This window comes from Protopterus annectens, chromosome 6.part0 (genome assembly GCF_019279795.1).
Source record: "Protopterus annectens isolate FY-2018-M chromosome 6.part0, PAN1.0, whole genome shotgun sequence".
Lineage (NCBI taxonomy): Eukaryota > Metazoa > Chordata > Ceratodontiformes > Protopteridae > Protopterus > Protopterus annectens.
In genome coordinates this window covers 1,583,683,610-1,583,696,009 of record NC_056737.1, presented here as the reverse complement: position 1 = coordinate 1,583,696,009, position 12,400 = coordinate 1,583,683,610, and the positions used below count along the sequence as shown (strand labels likewise).

General features: G+C 35.7%; 1 protein-coding gene across 1 annotated transcript in view; it reads right to left on the bottom strand.

The window, feature by feature from the left end:
- Positions 1-12,057, bottom strand: part of DEGS2 (delta 4-desaturase, sphingolipid 2) — a 415,818-nt gene extending 403,761 nt beyond the window's left edge. The window contains exon 1 of the mRNA XM_044075031.1: positions 11,753-12,057. Coding sequence (XP_043930966.1) covers positions 11,753-11,834 — 82 coding nt within the window. The 5' untranslated portion in view covers positions 11,835-12,057. The remainder of the gene's footprint in view (positions 1-11,752) is intronic.
- Between the last annotated feature and the right edge of the window lie 343 nt (positions 12,058-12,400).

The window sequence follows — 12,400 nt, the reverse complement described above, 5'->3', positions numbered from 1 at the left end:
TTATTTTGATATAAAAAGATGTTATTGCTAAGTCGAATATCCAGTAATTCACAAATAACATTAATGTGACACTGTGTATAATAAGAGAATTCAAGTAAATGTTGCTTAACAAATCAAGTTCCTATCTCATTGGGAATAACTGTAAACAATGAGTCTACATCTAATGTAACAAGAAAACAGTCTTTTGCTGGGTGTAATATAAGCCATTCTGACAGACAAGAAATGAAATCAATTGTGTCCTTGGTATTGGTACCTTTTAAGTGTAGATGTTTCTTAAGTTGGTTATCAAGGTAGCTCGATAAGGGCTCTGTCACCCATCCTCTTGCTGACACTATTGGTCTAAGTGGGGGTGATACAAGGGATTTATGGACTTTAGGTATGCCATATATTGCAGGTACAGCAGGACTATCAGTTCTAATGTACTGGTATAATTCTTCTCCAATGAGGTTGCCCTTGAGCATATTTTCTTGTCTTAAGGAATTTTGATTAATTATCTGATTCACCAGTTGTTTGCGTATTTGCTCATAATCCAAGGTGGCTAGCACAGAGAGCATTTCATTGTTATAGTAGTCAGAGTTCATAATCATGGTACCCTCACCTTTGTCTGCTGGTTTTATGACTGTGTCTGAATTTGTAGTAAGATTCTTGACTGCCTGTATCTCTGATACAGTCGAGTTAAAGTATTTACTGTGCTTGTCACCATAGAAATGTTTATATAGTTTTTTTTCCACTGATTTTTCAAAGGCCAAAACAAGTGGATTGTTAGGTGGTATAAAGGTACTTGATCATTTGGGTACATTCAGTGGAGCATTGTTCTCTTTGAACAGAATCTTAAGGTTAAGAGAACGCATGAAATATTTAAGTTCTAGCAACATTTGAGCAATATCAATTTGAGTGGAGAGTACAAATGTTAAACCTTTAGAAAAAACTGACAGTTCATCTGAATTTAAAGTACAAGAAGTATAAGAAGCCTTATTTGAAGTACTTACATACTCAAATACACTGAACTTTTTGTATTTGTCGGTACCCTATATGTTTTAAAAAAATTGAAAAATCAAAAGTTTTAGAATTACCTTCATTGTTTATTATATTTCTTACTGTTATTGTCACTTACATTTTTATGCATAAAAATTTTACGTGTATTTTACTTATTTTTATCTTGCCATGTGACTATAATTTTAACATGTGACTAGATCATGTGACTATGCCTTGATTATATAAGCTAAGCACAATGTGTTGCTCAGTTTCTTTGCCTGATGAAGCCTATCTGGGTGAAAGTGCCTTCTCCACTTGCAACTTTTTAAGTACATTGTGGATTTTAAACGTGTGGAATACACAACAACTTTTTAAGTATGTTGTGGATTTTAAACTTGTGGAATAAGCATTTCTAACTACATTAATGGATTTTAAACTCTTGGAATAAACAGCTATTACTTTTTGAAAAAGCAACTCTTCACGTAAGTTGTGGACTTTGATATTTTTGAATTAACTGCTGTTTATCCCTGCTCATGGTTCCAGTTACTTTTTTGTTTTGCTGCATTTCTTAATATTATTCAATACGCTTATTATTTTGTCTATACTTGTGAGGCCATTTATGGTCCAAAATAATATGGATAGTGTTGTCAGTATGATAAGAAGTTATTATTCCTACCTATTATACATGACGGCTTTTTAAATGTCTATTTCCAAATTTTATGTTACATGCACACACTGTTTGGCAGGCTGATCTTTTATATGCTTGTTTCTTGTCATCTCAATTTGAATCTATGTCACATTTTTCAAAACATTTTTTTTTAATGAAAACCATCAAACAAAAGCCAAACACACCCCAGAACACCCTCAGAAACAATTAACTTAAAACAAACACACAAAACTATGAACATTTTCAAATAATGAGGTTTAACCCTCCTGATAAGAACAATTATCCCAAATCAACAGCTGCACCCACAAACATTACCAAACCTACGATTAAAGTCATCTTTGCTAAAGTGCATCTTACAGCATGTGCTTCCACTTACGCTGATTGCTGTCTTTTCTTATCTCTATTTCCTCTCCCAGATGTGAAAAATAGCCTGTATATTTTCAAAAAAACATTAACTTCTAGCCTTAAAAAAGTTGTACTGGATATCTTTAAATAACATTAAATTATACAGTGTTCTACTAAACACTTCTAGGAAAACTATATCTTATTCACTTCCAATAATCTCAAACAGTATTTTTACTGAGCTGCTTACCATAGTACCTTTTAATTTTACATCTCTCAGCAAACAATGTTCAAAACAACCACAGCCCTAATTAATTTCTCTAACACCATCAACCAACTAAGAAATTCAAACCAGCAAGTAACATCAATCTTCTTAGACATGTCAAAAGTGTTCAACACTCTCTCCCTATTACTCTTGCCTCACTAAACCTATCAAAGACTTCCCTCTCCTGGTTCCTAAGCTATCTTTCTTACAGACCACAAGCAGTAGGATGGAAATCCAAACTCTCACCACTTCTGCCTGTCTCAGTTGGAGTCCCCTAAGGGTCCATATTAGGACCCCTTCATTTCACCATCTTCTCTAATGATCTAGCCTCATTCACAACCCATGCTAAAGTAGTTCAGTATGCAGATGACTCAACTTCAATCTGCTCAGCAGATACCTTACCAGACCTCCAAATAGTAGCCCAACAAATTTTTAATGATATAAAACATATCAAAGTAAATTACAGCTAATTGTCAACACCAATAAGACACAGTTATTGCTATTTTCCAGTAGCAAACAATCACCGACCACCCTCCTTTCACTATTCTCTCAGCAAACAACACAGTCATCCAACCAGTTGAGCATGCAAACTCCTTGGAGTGACAATTGACAACAAACTCAGATTTGACCTACACATAGCCATCACAATTAAGAAAGTTCACATAAAACCTGGCTCACTATACAGAAGCAAGCCATTCCTCACTGACAATACCGGACTAGCCATATCCAGAACCTTCCTCCTCTCTATGCTCCTTTATGCTTTCCCCATCTTTACCAACTTAAAAATTTCAGACTTAACCAAATTGGAAACTTGCTACAACAAAACAGGCAGTTTCCCAGCCAACCTTCCCACCAAACCCACCATTGTATTGCTCTACGTAAATTAAATTAGCTCAAGCCACCTAACCTTCTTCATCTCTACCAACTTAAATTCACACACAGTATCATCTTCTGTCCTGGCAGTTGCCCATCCATCAAGGAACTTGTTGTTCCCTACTCATGCCCACGAAATCTAAGATCTGCAGACAGAAACATTCCCACAGTAAACAAAGCTAACAACATTCAAGGTAAAGCCCTATTCTCAAATCAAACAGCCAAATTATGGAACTCTCTACCCCACACCCTCCAAAACACACGTGAATCTACCAGTTTCAAACAACTACTATTTGAACATCTATCCAAGACCTGGTATTGCTCCTGTGCCAAACCTGACTGACAAGACATCTATAACTCTCTCAACACACTGTCCACCCCTTACCTCATTTTCTCCCTCGCCTTAGTGTTTATTACTACTCCAATATATATATATATATATATATATATATATATAAAGGAAAATCTCATTTGTTCATAACTATTACTTAATTTGTACACACTACTAACTTTATTTTTTCTCACAGTGATCTTCACTGAAATGCTTGTGTTTTCTTTTTGAACCTGTATCTACTACAAAACTGTATTGAATACTACTTTGTATGGACTAACCAGATGTTGTGTATTCTGCATCTTACTATATGTATATTATTGTACTATCTAATTATTGTATATTGCTTATATTTCTGTGGAGTCTTTCTCCCCGGGCCTCCTCTGAAAATGGGCTTCTCTCCCAGTCAGACTTTCCCAGTAAACAAATGTAAATAAATAAATAAATAAATAAGTAAATTGCTTGCACATGTAGTCAACTTGTCTCCATAGAAACATAAGAACCGAATGTACAATTGCCTTCAGCTGCAGACTTCTCAATTCACATTGAGTATTTATTTGCTAAAAGAAAAAACTAATATCATTACAAAACACTCAGCCCTTCTCATTGCATTCACTATGTTTTCTTTCTTGCACAAAATACTTGTTTTTTTAGATTAAGCCAAGGGCATTAACCCAGAGATTCACCTATCCAAAAGTAAGAGAAAACATCTCAACTCTACATATATTATAATCAATGCAAATTTAGACCCCATTCCTCACCCCAACAGCACAAGATTACAGTATATTAATTTATGGTTTTGTCCAGATTTTCTTCTATTTTTACGTTGTAATGCTTTCATTACTTGAAACTAAAAAAGTGCACTTGCTTACTTTAGTGCATTTATCACATATAACAGTCACTAAAAAAACTCACCCTCACCCCTTCATTTTAGATTCCCGACTATATACTATACTATTACACAAGTCTGCTTTGCTATATAACTTGCAGTTTATATCATGAAATGTTTTATAAAAATACTGTTAAGAGCAAAATGTTTTTACTTAAAATGGCTTTTTAGTGTCCTTCTAAACATTAATTACATGAAGTGGGGTATATGCCTTTCAGTCCGCCCACAAGTTTACCAAAGTCAACAAAAGTCCATCTTTCTCAGCCCCTGATTAATGCTTTATAATCTCATATGTATTCACTAATTTCAATGTTGCTGATCTTCTTCCTTTTCTTCTCTATCTCCCAACACCAGTTCAAGTCCAATGTATGCCCAATTCTTCCAGTCAGTTCCTGTGCTTTTTTCCTGTCTCTTAAGCATTTTCCTGTGGAACATTATAAAAAGTTCCACTGGCAAAGTCTATCAGCTTTAATGTCAGATGAATGAGAATCAGAGTCCCCTTCTTTTTGATGGCTCACTTTTTGTTGGACAAACTTTTGTATTTCCTCCTTAGCCTGTTCTGCATCAAAAATGCATTTGATCCTCCAGGCAAAAGATAATCTGAAGACAGATGGATATAGCAGATTGACTCTCACACCTGACTCTTGATATTCTCTGATTGCTGGGGTAATTTTACTTCTCTTCTGCCTGGTGTACAGTGAATAATAATTTTCCACAAACACTATACCATATCCATTTTTAATACTTTGCCCTTCTGCCACAGTTTTGTCAGGATCAACCCTTTCTTCTGGTATGACTACATCTTTACTAATACAGGTCTTGGCTGCTTTCACATGTCCAGGTCTGGAGTATACACTCAGTGTGCCTTTTCAATTAACAAATCCTGCTGTGGAGTACCAGTCCAATTGCTTATTTGTGCTTTCATAAAATTAATACAGTTTGTTCCTACCAGTTTTTCTAGTACAGAAGAAAATCTCATGTGTTCTTTGTGTGCTCTGTCCTCAGCTTTTTCTCCATTTTGACCTCTGATTATTTGCAATTTTATCAGTTCATCTGAAAAGCTGCTTAAAACTTCTTGTGTTTTTCCAGTCTTTTGTTATTTGAGTTGATATGCACATCTAGTGTTTCATGTATTTTAATCACTGAGTAGATTTAATTTATTTTTTCCTCAAAATTATTAGAAGCCATTTCTTGTACCAAAGTTTGAGAGCTTGAACTGTTTTTTTTTTTTTTTTTTTTTTTGAACAGCTGCAGATCTCTTCCCATTCAATGATTTCTCTTCACCTTTTTTAGTTGATTTTCTTTCAGGCTCTTTAAGTTTCTTCTTTGCTGGCATCCAGGCAATATACTTACTAGCCAGTAATTGGATTTTACTAAATTTGGCAGAATTACTAGCCCTTGTTTCTCTTTTTTTTTCTTTATACTGGCAGAGCTAAAATTAAGCTGTTGATCAACATGCAGCCATCTTGGAAGTCTGGGGGGAGAAGGCCTCAAATCAGGGAAGAAGACCTCATTTTCTATTTTTAATCATAACTATTTTATAGCACATGGCAATGTGACAAAGTTGTTATGCTGTTTCACCTTCCATCATGCACCAGTGCCACAGGGTAAAAAACAGAATAAAAATAGTTTTATTTTTCTTTAAACTGTTATTTGTCCTTATGCTTTGAAACTTGAATTAATTACATTTGATTGTGTAGGCTTGGATCACATCAGACATTTTCAAACAGTAGTTCACTCCCCACTTTGTGCAGTGAATACAAATGTCCTTGTTCCAAGTGGACTATCTAACAAAGTTGTGCTGGTGATAGACAATGAATGGCCCAATGAGACATTAAAACTGTATACCTCCTTCCCCCAAACCCATATCTGCTCTTTAGCCATGTGATCAAGGAATAATTCTTCAAGTAAACGGAGGACACCATAGATGAGTATTATGCATTTGGAAAGATAATGATTTGTCAGATTTTAATAATTCCCTAAAGAATACTGTGTCAGAAATGTTGATGGGCAAATGACTGTAGCTAAGGAAATTATCTTTCTGATCTGGGATATATGATCTGATTTGCCTTGACATGCAAGGTTTGTTAAGTTTAATACTATTGGCTGCCAAAAAAAGCAATTATTAAAAAATGTAAATCAAAATCGGAACTAAGCATAACTAAAATATTGACTGTTGTAGAGGTGACAAAGCAAATGGAGGAAGGATCTTTAGAAATGGGGAGAAGCAAATTACATAGATGTAAAAGGAATGCCTGGGAGCAATCTATGCAGAATAATCTTCAAGAGAAGGAATGAAATTTAATGGAAGGCTGGATTTCAGCAATTTATGCAATGAATGATAATCGTTGAACAGGAAATTTGCACATTTGCATGAAATTTATGAAAATGTGTACAATTATTTGTTTTCTTTTCTATACCAGTAAGTGTGTCCATGTCATTGCTTAAATCATGTGAATTTAATAAAATCATTTATAAAAAAATTCATAGCAAAAGAAAATACATATAGAAAAAGGAGTAATAGCAAACAGCACTAATCATAATATTTAAATTAATGTGAAAATACATACAGCATTTACAAGGTGAAATTCTCTTAGCAGAGTGATAGCTATATTTATTTTTGTAAATATTCTAGTTTCAGTAAGTCTACAAGCCTACAGCAACTTATCCAGTGTCATAAAGGCAACTGCAGGCAATTTCTTCTAGTAGATGTCCATTCATGTTATCCCTGAAGCCATCTAATGTTATCAGAGAATATATTCCTCTGAGTAACTGAGTCCATGTTGTTATCCCTAGTTTAGTAAAGCCCCCCCCCCCATTGTAGTGCCAAAACATAGTTTCATCAGAGTGATGCCACCATCCTGACTTCCTCTTAATAAGTCTGATGTTTCTTTTATTTGGAAAACTGATTTTGTTGGAGGGGGACATTGACCCAGCATGATCATTTTGAACAGTTGAGTGCTGAGTAGCATAGTAACTCAACTACTAACCAGCAGTCAATGAATTCTGTTTAAGAGATCATAGGGGTGGATATGCCTGTCGGCAATAATTACAAAATGACATATTTTGTTTCCAGTACCTGTATTTTTGTGTGTTGATACTAGAAGGAAGCGTTAATAAAGCCAGAGTATATTTAACTTTGGGAATGAAGATATTTCTAGCTATAGACTGCCTTGCAGTTAAAGAAAATAGGTGTGAACATTTTGTTGCAGAGTTTCAGTTGTGAAAAGGTCATGTTGACTGCACTGGCTATATGCCTTGAGAATATTAAGGCAGAGTCAAGGAGGACCCCTACACATTTTTGCTCTGTAGCATTAGGTATTGGATTATTTGAGCCTTCCCTTACAATCATCAGAAGGGATGGTCAGATTTTGTGGAGTAGCTAATAGCATAATACTAGATTTCTTGTGCTTGATTACTAATCTGTTGCTAGCTATAATGGGTCTCAGATAATAAGATGGATACTAACATAAAGACCATTCCATGGATGGAAACGGTAACTTCTGCAGACCCAGATTCACAAGAACTGAAAAATAATGAGCTGTTTAGATTCAACAGTGATGCTGATGGTGACTCTGATGGAAGAAGCTGGAAAACAATGTAGAAGAAACAGCTCTAGAAAGAGCACAGCACTGGAGTCTTACAACTCCATCTCAATAAAGAACCATCCTAAAAAATGCTCCTTCCATCTGTAAGTGACTGCTGTCAAAACCAGCAGGGACGTGGTACAGCATCATGTTACCATGTTGTTGTTGTGTCATCTAGAATATTAGATGACATTTCAAAGCCTCGGGATGCAAACAAAATTCAATTACTTCTTTCTGAGGCACCGTGGTCCTTTTTCGGTAAGATGATTATCCACCCATATTAATCTGATAAATGTAAAACAATGATAGAAAATAAAAATTTTTCACTTCAGTAAACCAAGAAAACTCTATTACAATGAACCAAAAAACAGCTCACTGTAACCTGACCAAAAAAATCACAACCAACTTATTCTCAGTGAATTTGCTACTGACCCAGAACTGAAGCAAAATATTTAACTTGCATAAATCTTTAAAAAAATGCTAAGAATGTAATTCTACAAAGAATAACAACTAAGCATTAAAAATGTTAAAAGGACTATACTTCTTAAGATATGTATAAACAATTGTGACTTCAATGTTATTTCAGTCATTGTACTATAATGGTTCTGTGTTATTTTCCTTGATCTCATTGAGTCATACATTAATACGATATTTTATGAAAGCATTAAATGTCTTACGCAGAGAAATAAGCATATCTCTCAAAAGCACTGATGCATTTAGTTGTATTGTATGTAACCATACACACACAGCATTGGTTATTTCATCATAATGTAATTTTTCCTTTGTTCTAGCTACCAAAGAAGGTCATGGTTTAAATAAAAGTGTATAGTATGCAAATTAAGAAACAATTGTAAGTTCTGAAGTTTTGTTTTTGTTATTTTGTTTTTTTTGTTTGTTTTTTTTGTTTGTTTTGTTTTTGTTTGTTTGTTTTTTACTGGCTATGCTTTTTTAAAGTTCTACACCAGGTAACAAGTATTTGTAGTTCTCACAAAACACCATCAGCATTAAGATTTCCATGAATAAAGCATCACCAATGAACAAAATTTTCCTACTGACTAATTTTAAACATCAACAATTTTGATTATCACTGAGGATACTTTGAGGATAACATAATAATAGAGCAAAGAATTGTTTCGCTGAAAAACATTTTCCACTCACAAACTAATGTTAAATGAAGAAGCATCAACACTCAATGCAGAAACAGTGTCTTACATTTAAAAGTTAATGGTCAAAAGCTAAGAACAGTCAAAGATATGCTGTCTCATGGAGGAATACAAAAGTGCAGGGGACAGCATTGCTGTTTCACATCTCTTAGATATCTGGTTCATTTCTTGGTTAGGGTGCTTCCCTACTGTGACTGTGTAATGCTTCTGCCTACAAGGGAATTTTTGCTGGATTTTCCAGTTTATTCACTTCGAAGACATTCCCTTAGGTGAACTGAACATCCTCTGTATTGCCTGCAGGTATGCATGCAGGAATATCCTGTAATGGGCTAGCATCCCATCCAGGTCTTTCTGCTTTATGCTCTTGACTTGTTGGGATTTGCTCTGATCTGGCTCTCTGCATTTTTGAATATGACGAAATAAACATAATATAATGAAAGAATATTGCCATGAATTGAAAGCTTGCTTTGATATGTTCAGAATTTAACAGTAGGAGATTTTCCAATGCCAAATTATTTAGTAAACTATGGTCAACACAAAAAGGAATAATAATACTTCCATTCATTCTCAGAGACCAGCTTTATCCAGATTATGGCTGTTGGAGAGTAAAAGCCTATCCTAGCACTCAGCAAGGGAAATCAGGGAAATGAATCCTAAAGAGGATAACAGTCTGTACTAGCATACACATACATCCAGCATGCACACCGACAGGCACTTTGGAAATCATCAGTTCACAGTGGGATTTCAGAAGAAACCACAGCATCAAGTGAAAGTCCACAGCAACACAGGGAGGACATGTAAGGAGTACTCCAGCCAGAAATAAACATGAGAACCATTTGCTGTCCACTGCACCACATGGAATAATAATATGACTCCTGGAAATATCATGTCTAACCTTCAATCTCACTCAAGGTACAGTGCTTAAAATGGAGCTTATATGTGCTGTTAATATATATCTCAAAAAACAATAAAGCAGCTTCTTCCTGCATATCTTTGACTGATTCCTAGTTTTTGCACACTTACTACGCAACAATGACTAAGCCATTAAGCTGGTGAAATTTTCTAGATTATCCACAAAATCAGGATCTGTGCCTAGTAGAGTTTGTCAAATTAATAAAAATAAATACATGAAACTGCTCTTATGGGAACAATCATTCCTGAGTCAGAGGACTGGGAAAGTCAGTTTCATTGCATACAGGAGGAATAGTACATATAGCTCTGCTTTCAGTTACATCAGGGATGTAAATAAAATACTACCGATGAGCTTTTCATAAACCTTCAGAAGGATAAAAATGATTTCTCTTTACACTGTTGATCTAAACTTGATTAAGACCCTCAACCATGCATGACTGTTTTACACGTTTCAAGTACTTGTTTTCCTCTTGCATATTCGTTTTTTTTTTTTTTTTTTTTTTTTGTGCCTTCTACCAATAAACAAAAAGGCAAACAGACACCTAACCTAATATACAGTGAAAATGTGAACATCAGTGTCATCCTGCTCTATTGATTTTTCAGGTGGACCTTGTACTCTTCTCCAGCAATGAATCCCCTCTAACTGCCTGAAACAGTCAATTAAAGCTACAACCTACCAACACGGGAAATGAATGTGATGTAAAGGATCTATGACCAGGTCTCCATTTATAATAATATATGTTAAGTGCTAGAGAAATTAAAGTGAAGAACTTTCAGGTGAATTTCAGGATCCATTCGGGGGCACTTAATGTGCCACTTTCTTTTGCCTTAATATGTCACTCAGTATGGTTGTGATTGAAGACATGTGATCATAATTCTTTCTGTCCCACCTGATAGCTTTGGGGGGGGGGGGTGACAGCGAGAGGCGTGTAGCAACTTTTAAAACGATCCCTGATTTACGGTGCACTTCGTTTGTGACTGCCCTTAGTGAAGGTGCGATACTACAGCTTTTAAAGCCGTTGGCTTATGATGCGCTCCTGCAGTGACTGGGGTAACTCGGTTTCATTTATTAGAGCTGGGTGGTTCAGACATTAAGAACCTGTCTTACATAAAGTTCTGTTATAGCTACGCTTTACGATGCACCAGATATATAAGGAGTTTATTTTCCATTTATTTTCGATGCGTAGTGTTCCATTCATTACACAACTGTGAAAGCTATAGCTGCTACACATTGGGTTGCCACCTTTTCAAATGTCCAAAGTGTGCAGTTTTGTAGAAACGTGAGATTTTTGCAGGATAAAACATGTCCACGGGCAGTGCAGCAGTCAGAAATAGAAAATAACAGTTTTGTACAACAATTAAAGAAAATGTAGAAAATATTTGTGTCCTAAAATCTCAGGACATTTGAAAATTTTCCGAGGGCTACAACTGCCCAAAGGGCTTTCCTTTGCAAAGAGGGACAGGTGGTAACCCTAGCTACCAAACTACACTATCCTACACAAACGCACACACATACCCAGCTGAAATTTGAAATCACCTATAAAGTACCTCAACATACACAGCAAGAGGTTTGATAGTTCAGAGTCTAGCAGTAGTATGGTTTATTGGTAGCAAAAGTTTTACTGCTACGGGTACTTCATTACTCTAAAAGTACATTGCAACCTGCAATACAACATCGGTACGTTATAAATAACAGTAAAGAAAAAACATGCCCACTATGCAAAAAAAAAAAAAAAAAAGCTTCGTACCTAATATTTCTTTCCGTCGCTCAGTATGGGGCTGATCTGTATAGACCCATTCAAAGTCCTGTCGAACTACTTTGTTACCCATGATTGCGGTAAACGGACAGGTGTTGTACCTGTTGCACAGGAGCTGGTGCGATTACTAGGAGAGGTCGCTCTGTAGGGCGTGCTCTGAGAAGGTTTTACGGAAGTAACAGTTGTACAGGTGAGCAGTGCAAATGGCACGATCTGGGCCCTTCCTAGGAAAGATTACTATGTGGACCAGTGTTACTCACCATCTTGTGATGCAGTCTGGAAAGTTCACTGTGGCGCATCTTCTGTGGCTAGCAGAAGTTGTATTGAACAACCCACGATGTACAACAGCAGCCCCAAGAGGCAGAATTCCTGAGTGACAATAAAAGAATCTTAATTAGTCTTATGAGCAATATGATTCCAATATTTTCTCTTAGGTCTCTCAAGTGGATAAAAAAACCGATGGAGTGCCAACTATTTTTATTTGTTTGTTTATGTATTCGTCTTGCTTTTATTACACATTTTTATGAAAGCTTTAAAAGCTAAGAAGCTGTCTACTTAGAAGGACAAGCAAAAAGTGGCATGCTGGCGTCGTGTGTGTGTGTGTGTGTGTGTGTGTGTGTACACTCCAACTTCCAATAC